This window comes from Microtus ochrogaster, unplaced genomic scaffold, assembly GCF_000317375.1.
Source record: "Microtus ochrogaster isolate Prairie Vole_2 unplaced genomic scaffold, MicOch1.0 UNK85, whole genome shotgun sequence".
NCBI lineage: Eukaryota > Metazoa > Chordata > Mammalia > Rodentia > Cricetidae > Microtus > Microtus ochrogaster.
The window spans coordinates 657,493-674,542 of NW_004949183.1; the positions used below are offsets into that span (position 1 = coordinate 657,493).

Consider the following 17,050-nt stretch of genomic DNA (forward strand, 5'->3'; position numbering starts at 1 on the left):
CAACCTATATTTCCTAATTATACATTACATTTTAAAAATGAACTACATAATCACAATACCTTAATCAAGATCAGAAATACATATACATATAACAAAATTGACCTTAAAATCCACACCAATGCAAATTATTCATACCTATATCATTTCCCCCTTTAAATGTAAAAGAACATTTATAAAGAATATTTTGGGAACATGGGCGCAGTTTTTTCTCTCCAAACTCATAGAGATCCACCTGCCTCTGTTTCCCAAGTGCTGGTATTAAAGATGTGCACCACCACCACCCAGCTCAATTTTTTTTATAGTTAAGTAGAATCCCATTGTGTATATGTACTACATTTTTATTATCCATTCATCAATTGGTGGATATCTAGGCTAATTATGTTTCCTTGCTATTGTGAATAAAGTAGCAGTGGACATGGGCATGCAAGTATCTTTGTAGTAGAATATGGAGTCTTTTGGGCATATACCCAGGAGTGGTATATCTGGTTCATATAGTAGTTCTATTTGTAGCTTTTTTAGAACTTCCATACTGATTTTCAAAGTGGCTGCATCAGTTTATTCTCGATGGAATAGAGTTTCTCTTTCCCAACATCCTCACCAGAATTTGTTGTCATTTGATTATTTTTGATGACAGGCATTCTAACTGGGATGAGAGGGAATGTCAGTGTAGTGTTAATTTGAATTTCTCTAATTGCTAATGATGTTAAACACTTTTAAAGTGTTTATTAGCTTTTGTATTTCTTCTAGTGAGAACTTTCTGTTCAGTTCCACAGCCTTTTAAAATAATGAGTTTTCTCTCTTTTTCTTATGCCTTTTTTATTTTACTTTTTAAAAGATTCTAATGAAATTACATTTTTCACTTCCTTTTTTTCTCTCCAAATCTTCCACTATATTGCTGTATTTAAAATTCATGGTCTCTTTTTTTATTAACTGTATTGCTTGGATATATTATATGCATGTGCATATATATTCCTAAATATAACCTTCTCAGTCTGTATATTGTTACTAATATGTATTTTTTCAGGGCTGATCATTTGGTATTGAATAACAATTGATGTGTTCTTTTCCAGAGAAGACTTTTTCTTCTCTTGTCATTCCTTAGTTGCCTATAGTTCTTTATATGGGTTTGAGATCTCCTGTACTTTTCCTAGTCCACTTTGGCATGTCTATTGGTGTCATCCTTGTTTAGTTCACATTTGTTAAGTTGTGTCCATGAGATCTTTTGAATGTAGTTTCTGATATTACTAGGAGACACAATCTCACAGCAAGTCCCTGTTCCTCTTGCTCTTACAATCTTTCCACTCCCACTCCCCAAACCTTCCCTGAGCTTTAGGCATAGGAGTGTTTTATAGATATCCACTGGGACTTTGCATATTGATTGATTGTGGTTTTCTTTTATGATCTCCATTTGTTATGAAGAAAAGTTTCCCTGATGAGAGGTGAAGACTAAAATTATTTGTGGATATAGGAAAAATGTTTAGCCGGTGGTGGTGGTACATGCTTTTAATCCCAGAACTCAGGAGGCAGAGGTAGACAGACCTCTGTGAGTTCAAGGTCAGTCTGATCTACAAGAGCTAGTGCCAGGACGGGCTCCAAAGCTACAGAGAAACCCTGTCTCGAAAAATAAAAAGCAAGCAAGCAAGCAAGCAAGAAAGAAAGAAAGAAAGAAAGAAAGAAAGAAAGAAAGAAAGTAAGGAAGGAAGGAAGGAAGGAAGGAAGGAAGGAAGAAGGGAAGAAATAAAGAAACAAAGAAAGAAAAAGAAAGACAGGAAAAAATGTTTAACATTTCATTAGGGATTATGCTGATTAATTTAGTAAAGTAGTTGTTGCAAGTTCTCCTCTAATGTCCATGACTTCACTGGCAATGAGTAATTAGCTAGGTTTCTATTAGCAGGCATGGTTTCCCTCATGTTGAGTGGGTCTTAAGTCCAATCAGAGAATTGTTGGTTACCACCAAGGTAAGCATGCCACTACTGCATTCTTAAGGTTATCATGCCATGCTGGTCACTAATGTGATTAATAGGTGTCATAGATGGGTAGGACTTGGTTGCCTCTCTCCTTTGGAATGTTTGTTTCTTGTTTCTTGTTTGTTTTACTTATTTGTATATTCTAAAATTATCTGTTCAGTGTATAGCTGGCAAAGATTTTCTTCTGTTCTGTAGGCTGTCTCTTCACTTAATAGATGGTTTGTCTCCACTTGATAGATGGTTTCCTTTGATGTGCAAGTCCCATTTGTTGACTGTTGATTGGCCTTATTTCCTAAGCAATGAGAATTTTTTTTTATTCAGAAAACCTTTACCTATTCCCATATCTTTATGTGTGCTTCATACTTTGTCCTCTAGCAATTTCAGTTTCATATCTAATATTGAGGTCTTTGAGCTATTTGGAGTTTATTTCGTATGGCATGAGAGATAAGGATTTTGTTTCTTCTACATGTAGATATTTAGCTTATCCACACCATTTGTTAAAGATATGATCTTTTCTCCTGTGCATTTTTTGGCCCATTTGTCAAAAAATCAGGTGATTGTAGAATCATGGACTTATATCGGGGCCTTCTACTCAATTTCATGATCCGTCTTCTTTTGTGCCAATACATGGTTTTCTTACCATGTCTCTGCAATATAACTTGCACTTGTAATCAGCTATAGTAGTAACTCCTGCAGTAAGTATTCTTTTTGTTCGAGTATTTCTTTGGTTATGGGGATCCTTTTTGTTTCCACATGAATTTTAAGATACTTATTTTTATATTACTATGAAGAATGTAGCTGCAATGCTGATAGAGATTGTATTGATTCTGTAGATTGTTGTTGTTAGTATAATTGTCATAATACAGATTCTTCCAGTGCTTGAGAGACCTTTCTATCTTCTTTTCTTTTTATTTTTTTAAAAAAGAATACAAACTATCTTTTTTCATCATACATATCAATCCAAGTTCCTACTCCCTCCCCTCCTCCCATTCCCTTCACTTATCCCCCCCCACTCCATCCACTCCTTAGAGAAGGTAAGGCACACTGCTTTGGGGAGGGTCCAAGGCCCTCCCTACTATATCTAGGCTGAGCAAGATCCATCCAAAGAGAATAGTTTTCCAAAAAGCCAGCACAAGCAGTAGGGATAAATCCTGATGCCACTGCCAGTGATCCCGCAGTCTGCCCCAGCCATGCAGCTGTGAACCACAGAGGGACTAGTTTGTTCCTATGCTTGTTCCTTCCCAGTCTGGCTGGAATTGGTGAGCTCCTGTTAGCTCAGGTAAACTGTTTCAGTGTATATACTCATCATAGTCTTGGACTTTGGGAATCTTCTTTAATTTCTTTCTTCAGTGTTTTAACATTTTGCTGTATAAATCTTTCACTTCTTTTGTTAGATTGATACCAAGGTAATTTTTTAGAACACATTTATGGATTTATTTATTTTATGTAAATAAGTGTTTTGCCTGTGTGCATGTCAGTTCACCACTTCAGTACCTAGTACAACAGTCAAAAGAGTTGTACTAGGCAAAACAGTCCCCTAGGACTGAAATTCCAGTCAGTCGTGAGCCACCACGTGGGTTTTGGGAACCAAATCTTGGTCATCTTTAAGAGGAGTCAGTGCTCTTAACTGCTGATCCATCTCTCCAGTCCCCATCCAAAGTAATTTTTGTTAATTAGATTATTATCCTGCTTATTTTATGTTACATTGATTTCTGACCTTGTGCTAATTAGTTTTATGTCAACTTGACACAATTTATAGTCATCTGAGAGGAGGGGATCTCTTATGGAGAAAATGTCTCCATAAGACTGGGCTGTGGGCAAGCCTGTGGAGTGTTTTATTAATTAGTGATTGATGGGGGAGAGCCCAGCCATTGCGGGTGATTCTGTCACTGGGCTGGTGGTCCTAGGTTCCATAAGAAGGTTGCTGAGCAAATCATAAAGGGCAAGCCAGTAAGCAGCCCTCCTCCATGGCTCCTGCTTCAGCTCTTGCCTCCAAGTTTCTCTTGAGTTCCTGCACTGACTTCCTTCAATAATGAAGTGGAAATGTAGTCAAATAAATTATTTCCTCACCAAGTTGTTTTCATCATGGCAATAGTACCCTATGACAAATTGATACTAAGATTGTGGGGTATGGCTGTGACAAACCTGATCATATTATTTTGGGGAGGATTGTTGAAGAACTTTGGAATTTTGACCTGGAGAAGCTACTGAGTGTTCAGACCTTGGTGAGCTGTTCTGTGGGAGTATGGGAGATAAAAATGTTAAGAGAAATCAGAGAATGGAGTTCTGGCTTGTGAAGTTCCAGAGGGAAGTTTTAGAGTCACATAAAGACTCTATCAGGGCCATTGCATATTTTGAATTAAGAATCTGTAGTTCTGATCAGTTAGAACTGTATAGTCAGGTATGATTAACAATAGATCACTACTATTAAAGTCAAATCTTTGTATTACTGAGAACTTGGTGCTGGTTAACTGGAACTGAGAAATTAGTGGGGGTTAGAAAGAGCATCGTTGAGGTAAAATCTTCTGGGAGGTGTTTCCTCAGAGTCATCACACGGAATCTGTGCTCTATAGATAACCTAGCTGTACCTCATGTTGACAGCTTAACTTGGTAATATAAAAGTAATACAGGTAGTACTGGTTTTAAAGGCATAAAGGGGTCATGGAGAACAACTGAGACTTGGCACTGTGAGTACCAGGAGAGGCCATTAGTGAAGATACAGCCTCAATAGCATTTGGAGGTCCATGATTAAAGGATTCATGCAGGGACACTGAGGCTTGCTACCATGAAGAGAGCCTAAGAGAGGCTATTATTAAAAGTGCGTGTAGATCTGTGCACCATGCGTGTTACTGGTGCCTGCAGAAGGCAGAAAGGCCATCTGATCACCTGGAGTTACAGATGGTTGTGAGCTGCCATGTGGTGCTGGGAATTGAACCTGGTATCTCTGAATGAGTAACTAGTACTCTTAACTGCTGAACTATCTATTTCCCCAGTCCCTGTATTGTCTTTAATATTTAATACTTTAATATTGAGATTTAAAAGTTCTTTATATAGTCTCAATACTACAACTTTATAAGATTTATATTATGTAACTATTATCCCATGCTGTGGGTAATCTTTTCACATTACTAATAGTATTCTTTCAAACTCAAAATCTTTCATTTTGATGAAGTTTAATTTATCTGTTTTTTTTTTTACCTTAGTTACACTTAGTTATACTTTTGACATAATACATAAGAAATATTTGCCAGATCTTAGGCTTCATTTTCTCCTATGCAGTTTATATTTTTAACTCCTACATTAAGGTCTTTGATTCACTTAATACTTGTTTTTTTGTGTATGGTATAAGAAAGGGATACAGGTTCATTTTATTGTTTGTATAGCCTGCAGTTGAATACCCCGAGTAGCAGCCCAGAGGACCAGGTACCTGGTATCATATTGAAAAGTTGGTCACTTATCTGTTTGTTCTTGTTAACAATAGCAAGATGATTATACATCCTAAAGTGCTTTGTATTTTAATGTAATCTAGTAGCCTGGCACAATGAATACTACTTTTGGTATAAAATTTTATTTAGGAGGGTTGGGAAGTGACTCACACAGTGAAGTGCTTGCTTTACAAGCATGAAGAACTGAGGTCATATCACCAGCATCCACATAAAGATTCTAACACTGGGGAAACAGAGATATGCAGATCCATGGAGCTTACTGTATAGTCAACTTATCTGAGTCAGTGAGCTCCAGGTTGTCTAAAAAAAAAAAAAGATGGAATCCTGAGAGATGGCCCAGTGGTTGAGTTATTTCTGCTCTTACAGAGGACACAAATTCAATTCCTAGCACTAACAATGTTGAACTTTTAGAGTCCAACTACTGAAGAGGAGTCACCCCAAGAATACACTGTCACACCTCAATTGATGTAAAAGCAAGAGGATTTTAATTCTGCTGTGGTAGGGTCACTTAGCATTCAATAGCATTCAATGCCAAGGACCCCAAATGCCTGTTACAAGCCATAGAAACAAGGGTGGGGGACTCAGGAGCAATTTTCCAATTATTAGGATAGGCTTATTCAGAGGGGCTTCTAATAACAAGTGGTCTGAGCCAGGGCTGGAGAGCGGTTGCCAGATCAGACGAGGCAACAGGGAACATCTGACTCCTTTCCAGGGACCAAGTCAAAACATTGGTGGACATCTGTGGGTTATCTTGTTTCAATTCTAGAAACGGAGCTCTATTTGGAGAATATCCGCAAGGTCATAGGAGATGGAAAGTTTCCAACATTTCAGTACATGCATGTATTCCCAGGGAGGTGTGGGGGGAAGCACTAAGGCACTCAGAAATGGCCTCAAAATTGTCTTAAAGTCCTACAACTTGATGGCTCACCATTTGTGACTCCAAGTCTATAGGATCCAAAGCCATCTTCTGGCTTCTGCGGGTACCTGCACTCATGTGGCATACACTTACACAGACACATAAAGATAAAAATAAGATAGAGAGAGATGGAAGACACCCAACATCAACATCTGACCTCTATATTTACACACACACACACACACACACACACGAACACAAGTACACACATTATACCACCCACACTAAAAATGAATCTAATAAAGTAAATAATTCATTAGCAGGATGTCACATGTATTTACTAGAAAAAAGTAGATTTTTTGTTTTAACATTAGCATTTTGTAATCTAGATTATTTTGACAACAGGATAAACGGGCCCTAAACACATCCTGACAGACTCTGCCAAAGTTTAAAATAAACAGCTAAGGAAATTCAAATTTACACTATCTGTTCCTGCAGCTGCTCAACTTCTTCTAAGCAAAGGTCAGAAAATATAATGGTTTTCCAACTGGTTTTAGATAAAATTTGAAAGAACAATTCATGTCAGGAATAATTATTGCCAAGTACATTTGGCAGAATTTACATATCAAATTCCAACGGAAATACAAACAACACTCCCAAATGTTAAGAGGAAGCAAAGTTAGAATGGATTATAAAACCTTTTTTCTATGATGTTTTGTGCTTCTTCAACAGTGGAAATTTTCCATATAATTAACGTGTAGTATGAAGATCTTCTTCTTACACTCACTAATATGTCTCTATCCCAGAAAGAAAACAAAGATATTTGTTGCTGAACACAATCTTATATAACAGGAATAGTTTGTATATAACCGAACCCTGTGCAATTTTTCTTTTAATATATTGAACAATTAGTATTGGTTAAAGTTTGGCCCATTAGGGGGCATTATTTACTCCACCATTATATATCAATGCCACCAACAAATGGATTGTGGTATATCAATAGTCAATTTTTTATACTAGTGTATGATGTTGACCTATCTATAAAAGGCCAGGTGAGTGCCTCTCCTGGAAACTAGTCATCATCAGGTATCTCCTGTAAGGCCATGAGTGTGATGAGACAAAAAAAGGATTAGAGGGGTTCCTAGCCTCCTGTTTATACAGTTATCTTAGCTCTCTAACCATGAACTTCCCCATGCATTTCTCTGCAAAGAAATTCTATTTATTGGAAGAATTTCCTTAAAAACCCCTGGTCTTTGGCCCACAGCCACTATAGAATGCCCTCTGTCAAGGCCTTCAGTTGGCAGAGCCAGTCAACTGGCTCTCAGGTATCTTGGAAACCCTGGAATGGAGTGAAATTCAGGGCTAAGTGGAAGAGTGGGCCAGAAGAATATGATACTGGTGAAGCCAGCCCCACTTTGCCCTGCTTGGTCAGAGCCCTTGACAGAGGTCTCTGAAAAACTAAGTATCAGTTCAGATATTTGACTGTTAAGAAGACTGTTAAGCATTGAAAGCCAGCAGAGTCCAGCTCTACTGACTTCCTCCCAGGGTTTGGTTAGGTTGCCTTGGAGGAGTAGCAAAAGGTACTTAGAAAATTTCTAGTCTGAGGTTACAGAATGAATTCGCATGATTGCAGTTCCAGTCATGTCTCTTTATTGTTCTGTTTTAATTCTAATTTTCTTGTCTTAATTGTCTATAATTTCTTAGCTCTAATTCTCTGTGTCAATTCTAATTCCAATTCTCTGTTATAAATCTCTATTTCAATTTATTCTTGTTCTAATTACTCAATATTCTTCTGCTTTTTCTTCATTTTCCTTCATTCTTTATCCTTCTACATTCTTTACTCTTCCAGTCTTCTTTTTTCTGCTGGTACAAATTCCCAAGCATATACATGTACACATATACATGCATACATACACACACACATACACACATGCACACATCCATTCATTAGAAACTTGTTAGTAATAAAAATCTGCAAGGAAAATTCTCAGGGACACAGGCGTTCTTTGAAGATATGCAGCAAAATTTATCAGCTAGTTTGTAGCTAACAGCTGCAGCTGTGAGGAGGTTTGGGCCATCTCTTAAAGGGGCCACTACAAGTTACAAAGGGAGAAAACTAAAACATTGAGAGATCTAAGGAAGAGACAGAGACTAACATGGTTAGTCAGTTGGGTGCTATTGGTCTCTTGAAGGACTATCATATAACAAGGCCAGACACCTGCAATACCACTCTAATTAATCATAAATCTTTCAAGAACTTAGATCTAGTAAGGCCAGACACCTGCAGTTCAGGTCTGTGGAAGCTCCTCCTGTGATCTCTCCACAAGGACTTTCTTCTGGTCAAATAATCCTGCTAAAGAATTAATTATAAAGAACAGACTTCTAAGTTGTTTTTTATTAGAGTGTGAGACAAAAGGTTTGACTGTCTTATTTTATTTGCCAGATTAGTTTTTTTTTTTGGGGGGGGGGAGGAAGTCATCCTAACAGAACACAGGAAAATTGTGCCCAACATATGAGGAATACACTGCTTAAGAGTCACAAAACTGAGTTAGAAGTGGAGCATGTTATCATACAACAGAATTTGCAGTTAGAGACAGCCAGCTATTCAAAATGCAATATTTTTCATGGCTGTGCTTATGTGAATTTAACCTCCATCATATGTGTAAATGTCTGGTGGACTGGCCTTCTAAATGTCAGCTGATTTGCATAACCTTGCAGATCCCATGAATTCCCCCTTTTTCATTTAATAAATGCAGTTTATGAATTTCTCTCTGGGGAATGCATACTTCAGGTCCTAAGTGTGTGAGGATGACTGGAAGAATGATAATGATGTTGAAATTAATAATCAACAATCTATATTGATAGTTAATCAATAATTTGTATTTATAATCAATATTTATAATTATCAATTTATGTCTATAATTAATAATAAGTCACCAATCCATATTGATGGCAAGCAGAGGACTAGTTTAACCATCTTGTAGTTGTATATGAATTCATAATATCTCTGATTTATAGTAAGGCAGAGGAGTTATATAGGAATCTACAATAATTTGTATGACATGGTGTGGTTAAACATGTCCAAATGTTAGGATTTTGAGTTATCAAAAAAGAATGGTTGAACATAGAATGTTAGTTTTATTAGTCTTTGGTTAATTGTATTAGATTTAATTAATTTGTATTTTGATTGAGCATTGTTTTTATTAAATGTTTTATTCATTTAGTAGACTGAAAGTATATAGATCAAGAAGATGTCTCCATTAAAATCAGAAGCATTTTTAGTTTATATTTAAGAAATGACCAAAGGGAATATAGAATCCTAAGCTCATAACTGAATAGCAAGAATCATTATTCTATCAGTTTATTAGAATTTTATTAATGTTAAACTTTGAACTTTTGAAAGCTTACTATAACAATATCAAAAATGAATGATCTTTTCTTTTCTTCATCCAGATTTCTTCCTAGAATGCCAACATCTTTTCCATTCAACACCTCCATCATGTACAAAAAGACGGTATTTGTAGAGTACATGGACCACCTTTTCAGCATTGCCAAGCCCAGGCCACCCTGGATGGGTAATGAAAACAATATTAAATGCTAATTATGATGTTAGTTAACTCATTTCCTAGCAAATATCCCTAACCTCAGGGCTGTACTTAGAGAGTGTGGTCACCGAAGGATATATTTGTTGAATTAGGAGCGGCGGAGCTGCATCCCCTGCTTTATACCCGAAATAATTACACAGAAACTGTATTCTTTTAAACACTGCCTGGCCCCATTAGTTCCAGCCTCTTATTGGCTAGCTCTTACATATTAATCTAACCCATTTCTATTAATCTTTGTAGCCCACAAGCTGGCTTACCAGGAAAGATCTTAACCTGCATCTGTCTGGAGTGGGACAATCATGGCGACTCTCTGACTCAGCTTCTTTCTCCCAGCCCTCTGTTCTGTTTACTCCACCCACTTAAGGGTTGGCCTATCAAGGGGCCTAGGCAGTTTCTTTATTAATAAGAAATCACTCCCACATCATATATTCTTTAACCAGATGTCCTTAACTGCTACTTTCAGGAAAATAAACTGACTGGATTTTATGTCTCCTCTGCTTGGCTTCTACAAGCTTGGTTTTGGATTATTTCCTTTTCTTTTTCTCTTTAATCCAGTTTTATCTTCTATAGTTTTGAAGCTTTACATTTTTGTCTATGTTCTAATAGCTCCACTTCTATATTTAATTTTGACCCATTCTAAATATCAACTCTTTATCTCCACTTAGATGTCAAATAAGCATGTAAAAAGGCAAGATATTTATTGCATTAACAATGTTTTTATCAATGCTAGAGATCTAACCTAGGGTCTTGCACATGTTCAACAATTGCTTTACTACTGAGCAACACCACCATTACCTGTCTTAGAATTGATGCTGAGAATTTTATAGGTGACAAATACTCTCATATTTGAAGTCTGAGCCTTGATTGAGATTTTTTTTCATGTAGTAGGCATAAACTGTTCTTCAACCTTTGGCCCATGACCCCTCTGCAGCTTATATGAAAGAAGGCTAGGAATGTGTAAGATTTACCTTTGAGGATTTCTTTGGAAAACATTTTTGGTATGTTCCCTACTGAAAGATGGGAGGGAGGCCACTTGAGAAGGAGGATTAGGAAAAGAAGCCAGGAAATGTATGAAGCTGCCAACAAAAGTGCTTTTACTTACTGAAGTTTTTTGTGGAGAGGCTCTTCAAAACTTAGCAGGAGGATTAAGGGAGCTTTAAGATTTAGAAAACATCGTGCTGCAGAGATGGATCAGAAGGACAAGTGAGATTGTTCAGAGGTTAAGAGCTCTTGTTACTCTTGCAGAGGACCTGGGTTCAATTTCTAGTACCTACAAGGTAGTTCACAAACATCTGGAACTCCACTTCTAGATCCCGCACCCTCTTCTGACTTCCTTGGGCACCAAGCACATACATGGTGCACAAAGGCTTGCAAACAAAGCACTCATACACATAAAATAAAACAAATAATAAAAAAGATTCAGAGGACATCAAAGTTTGTCATTTAAAAGGAAAGAAATTGTTAACATCTACAAACATTAGTCTCTGTTAGTATTTGGACATTACTAGAAAAGATTTAGGCTTGATCAAAGTGCAAGAAAGAAATTTCACAGAATGCAACTAAAAATTGTGGTCATTTTGGAAAATCAAAGCTATTTCATATTTTCATGTCACTGACTCCAACTCATTCAATAAACCATTTATAAGTATCTTATAAAGATATCCACAGACTATAACTCTTAATTTCCTCTTGATTTCTGTATTTTGGACTATCTATCCGTTTGTCATAACTGAAATTAAATCATAGGAATCACCTATGATCTCTTTATTTTTCTCCCTCCCTTCTTCCCATAAGGTCCTACATATTATGTTCCCTGTATACATCTCTAATCTTATTTTTTATTATTGTACTGGTCATTCACATAAATTCAGTCATACTATTCAACTATGCCAGATTTATTTATGCCTCAAGACTTTTGCATTTGTTTTATTTGCTTTTAATGTTATTCTCCTAGATCGTTGAATTAATGAAACATTGAATGACTTATCACAAATAATTTCTCAGAACAACCCTGAGGTTGAACTAAAGTTAGTAGAAAGCATAACTGCTATTTATCAGTTTCAAAGTGGCATGCTTTTCCACTGTGACTTTAATTCTCTCTTTTATAATGACAGGCTCTCTGGTATGTTATCTTTCAAGTAATTTTTGAGGGACATCTCATTTTAACAGGTCTGCTGGGTCCTACCATTTGGACTGAGGTTCATGACATTGTGGTCATTACACTTAAAAACATGGCTTCTCATCCTGTCAGTCTTCATGCTATTGGTGTTTCCTACTGGAAATCTTCTGAGGGTGAGTCAAATTCTTTCCTATTGTCCTGCCATTCCAATTATAGAAAGATGAGAAGCATGTTCTTGGTAATAAGGGCCATGTTTCTCCATTTTGGATTGCTATAAAATAAACACTTATCTGGACACCTTACAAAGTAAGAGGATTATATATTTAATAGTTCTGAGTTCTAAAAGCATCAGCTTTCATGACATCTTCACGCCATATAGTATAATAAGTGATCATAAATATAAACTTATGAAACAATGAGCCAAAATTAACCTTTCCTTCTTAAATGTCTCAAAACTATTACATTGGAATCAAATATCCAATACAAGAAACTTAGAGGACATGTCTAAACAGTGTTACACCTGGAATTGTATTAATTCTTTTGTATATAAATATATTGAAATTTAATCATCATAGTAGCAGTAATTACTTATATATACTACATTCAAGGCCATATGCTTTCCAGTGGCAAAATCAGGTCCATAAGTGGGCCTATCCAACCCTAAAACTTGTGCTCTGAACCACTATTCCACAGTACAAGGATTTGTATAGATAATGCTGAATTTTTGTTTATATAGCTAGAAAGTTCCATGAAATGAACTGGGTGTGACTGGGGACCAAGAATTCAATGATACCTTCAGTATCATTTTTATCACATTTTTTACTCTATATTCCTTCTGTTTTGGTTTTATTCTTGGCCAGACTTCTTTAACATTATGACAAATGTAGCTACTGAAAACTTGCTTTGATTTTTACAGATGGTGATGATGATAATGAAATCTTTTCCTATATGTCTTGACGTTGAGCAATATGGAAGGCTATAGAGGAAGAAGGAACATCAGCCTTATTTAACCTGCCTATGGAAAGTTCTTGTCACACAAGATAGTTTCACTAATATAAACTTCTATAAGTAGTTCCTGAGAAAGGCAAAGACTCAAGAAGCAAAGTGAACTGTAATTGAGGCTTCCAGCATTTACAATCTGATGTTCTACCATTCGTATCTCAAAGTTACTAGAATGTAAATATTTCAAAATAGGTTCATTGTATACATTTGTTGTTTCCCTAGCATGTACCGTAATATCTAGTATATAGTCCTTGCTCTACATAAGAACAAAGGTATAAGCCGGGCGGTGGTGGCGCACGCCTTTAATCCCAGCACTCGGGAGGCAGAGGCAGGCGGATCTCTATGAGTTCGAGACCAGCCTGGTCTACAAGAGCTAGTTCCAGGACAGGCTCCAAAACCACAGAGAAACCCTGTCTCGAAAAACCAAAAAAAAAAAAAGGTATAGAAAACACCATTTTCTTTATGTTCCTCACTCATTAGAATTACTTCTTATGGAAGCAGGGATAGAGCTTAGTGATACAGCACTTGTCTAGCACATGTTTTATTCTTAATATTGGGAATAGAGAAGGCTCCAAAGAATTGCTAATAAAGCTTGATGGACACACCTCTAATCTCAGCATTCATGAGACTGAACCAGGAAGATCACTGTAAGTTCTAGGCCAACCTGAGCCATAAAATAAGACCCTGTATTTAAAAAAAATTGCCCCTTCTAACTATATTTCAAACAGAATATGCTATATTTTAAAGTCTAAATCTCCATGGTCTAGGTGATTGGTCTAGAGATAAGGAGTTGATCCATGTTTCCCATCTTATTGGTCACAGTTAATTGGCTTAGAGATCAGTATCTTACCTAATTAAGCTAGGACAAAGACAGACCCTCGTTTAGGACTTTAAAAATTTTGAGAAAGGTTCTATTATTAACAGATAACCCTGTAAGTTTTAGGACAAAGTGAAGTTCTTAGTTCTTCATGGATTCCATGTTACCCCCAAATGGCCATTATGAAATTCAAATCATGAAAAATGTCCCCCATAGTCTCCAGTATTTGACCACTTGATCCCCAATTGGTGATGTTAGGGGAGGTGATGGAACTGTTAGGACATAGAATCTTTCTGGAGGAAATATGTCGCTGGAAATAGGCTTTGAGAGTTTATACCTTCACCCCTACCTCTAGTTAACTCTACTTCCTTTGTGCAATTTAGATATGAACTCTCACCTATCTTCTACAGATGCATGTGTCAATGTATTCCCTTCCATTATTGACATTTAGCCCACTGGAAGCATAAGCCAAAATAAATTCTTCCTTAAGTTATCTTTGTTCATGCTATTTTATCATGAAAAAAGGTGACTCTGGTTGTGTCAAATTGATAATAAAAACTAACCAGGACAGATGGTGTATGCTAAACATCCAGTATTACTATAATGTTGCTGTAGTTAATGTTTTTACTCTTTGGAGGCCCACCACCCAGCTCCCAAATACATACACAGAGACTTATTCTTACTTATGAATGCCTGCCCTTAGCTTGGCTTGTTTCTAGCAAGCTTTTCTAACTTAAATTATCCCATTTATTTTTAACTTTATTTTGCCTTTGGGCTTTTTAGCTTTCTTATATTTTTCTTTCATTCTTACTCTATAGCTGGCTGGGTGGCTGGGTGACTAGACTCTGATATCCTTCTCTCCTCTTTTTCCCTAGATTTCTCCTCCTATTTATTCTCTCTGCCTGGCAATCCCATCTATCCATTTCCTGTATAGCTTGGCCATACAGCTTTATTAGATCAATCAGGTGTTTTAGGCATGCAAATTAACACAGCTTTACAGAGTTAAAAGATGCAACATAAAATAGTGCATCATTAAGCAAATATTTTGCAGTATAAACAAATATATCACATTTTAAACTAAAATTCCACAAAACTTTGCTATTTATATTCAAATCCCTGTGTTCTCCCTTTGGAGCCAGACTGAGAGTCCTAAAACTCCTATTGTGTCAGTCTTCCTCTGCCCAAAGTTTTCTAAAGAAGATCAAATCTCATAGTACGGAGATGAAATAGAATTCTCATTTTTCTTTAGATTCTGACTTTTATAAGGAAAGGGCTTATGATCAGCTAAGAGCCATATAGCAGAAGATCAGGATCAGATCATTAAAATAATTTGGCCTTGGCGCCCACTCCAGCTAGCTTCTGCTTAACTTCACAGTGTAGCAAGGAGTGACTAGGATGCCAGTACTATCAATATAGTCTATAACATTTTAAAATCAAGGAAATCATTAATAATTATTGATGCATGTGTTCTATATTACATACTCTAAGTTGTCATTCTGAAATGGAAAGGCCTTAACTTGGAAATTTTCAGACTAATATGACCAGATAATAAAGAAACTTCCTTCCCTTTGGTGATGCTTAATGAAAGAGATGGAATTTGAAAAAATTCTTTAAAGAAAGTTATATTTGTATGCTCCTGAAAGTTTCCCTATTTTTACTGTAGAAACTTCCTAGTGCATAAATCTAATGAAAGGAGCCTGCTAGGATAGTGGTTTGTGAATCTTGTTGATTTTCTCCAAGAACCAGCTTTTTGTTTCATTGATTCTTTGGATTGTTTTCTGTGTTTCTATTTTGTTGATTTCAGCCCTCAGTTTGATTATTTCCAGTCTTCTAGTCCTCCTGGGTGAATCTGCTTCTTTTTTAGAGCTTTCAGATGTGCTGTTAAGTCTCCAATGTGTGCTTTCTCCATTTTCTTTATGTGGACACTTAGTGCTATGAACTTTCCTCTTAGCACTGCTTTCATAGTGTCCCATAGGTTTGGGTATGTTGTGTCTTTATTTTCATTGAATTCAAGGAAGACTTTAATTTCTTTATTTCTTCCTTGACCCAGGGGTGGTTCAGTAGTTGACTGTTCAGTTTCCATGAGTTTGTAGGCTTTCTGGGGTTAGAATTGTTGTTAAATTCTAACTTTATTCCATGGTGATCCGATAGTACACAGGTGGTTACTACAATTTCTTTGTATCTATGGATGTTTGCTTTGTTACCAATTATGTGATCAATTTTTGAAAAGGTTCCATGCGATACTGAGAAGAAAGTATATTCTTTTCTGTTTGGGTGGAATGTTATATAGATGTCTGTTAAGTCCATTTGGTTCATTACATCTGATAGTTCTCTTATTTCTCTGCTAAACTTCTGTCTGGTTGACCTGTCCATTGATGAGAGAGGAGTATTGAAATCTCCTACTATTAGAGTGTGGGGTTTGATGTATGCTTTGAGTTCTATTAATGTTTCTTTTACATATATGGGTGCTTTTATATTAGGGGCTTAGATATTCAGGATTGAGACTTCCTCCTGTTGAATTGTTCCTGTTATGAGTATAAAGTGTCCATCTCCATCTATTCTGATTGATTTTAGTTTGAAATCAAGTTTGTTAGATATTAGTATAGCCACACCTGCTTGTTTCTTTGGTCCATTTGATTGTAAAACCTTTTCCCAACGCTTTACTCTGAGGTAGTGTCTGTCTTTGAGCTTGAGGTGTGTTTCTTATAAACAGAAGAATGTTGGATCCTGTTTTCATATCCAATCTCTTAGTCTGTGCCTCTTTATAGGTGAATTCAGTCCATTGATATTAAGTGATATTAATGACCAGTGGTTGTTAACTCTGGTTATTTTTTCTGGTGGTAGTGTTTGTGTGTTTCCCTTCTTTGAGTTGTGCTGGTGGAGGGTCGTCAGATCCATAATAATATGGATGTTGTTGGCTTCCTTGGTTTGTGATTTTTCTTCTAGTATTTTCTGTAAGGCTGGGTTTGTGGCTACATATTGTTTAAATCTGTTTTTATTCTGGAATATCTTGTTTTTTCCATCGATCATGAATGCAAGCTTGGCTGGGTATAATAATCTGGGCTTGCATCCATGGTCTCTCAGTTTCTGCAGTACATCTATCCAGGACCTTCTGGCTTTCATGGTTTCCATTGAGAAGTCAGGTGTAATTCTGATAGGTTTCCCTTTATATGTTACTTGACCCTTTTCCCTTGCAGCTCTTAATATTTGTTCTTTATTCTGTATGTTTTGTGTTTTG

General features: G+C 36.5%; 1 protein-coding gene across 4 annotated transcripts in view; it reads left to right on the forward strand.

Annotated features, from left to right (window-relative positions):
* F8 (coagulation factor VIII) overlaps positions 1-17,050 on the forward strand; it is a 155,386-nt gene that overhangs the window by 8,538 nt on the left and 129,798 nt on the right. For all 4 annotated transcript variants that reach the window (XR_003376668.1, XM_026777787.1, XM_005370664.3 and 1 more), the window contains 2 exons: positions 9,723-9,844; positions 12,044-12,166. Coding sequence is in view for 3 of the 4 variants with exons in the window: in XM_026777787.1 (XP_026633588.1) it covers positions 9,723-9,844; positions 12,044-12,166 (245 nt within the window). In the remaining variant the exon portion in view is untranslated. The remainder of the gene's footprint in view (positions 1-9,722; positions 9,845-12,043; positions 12,167-17,050) is intronic.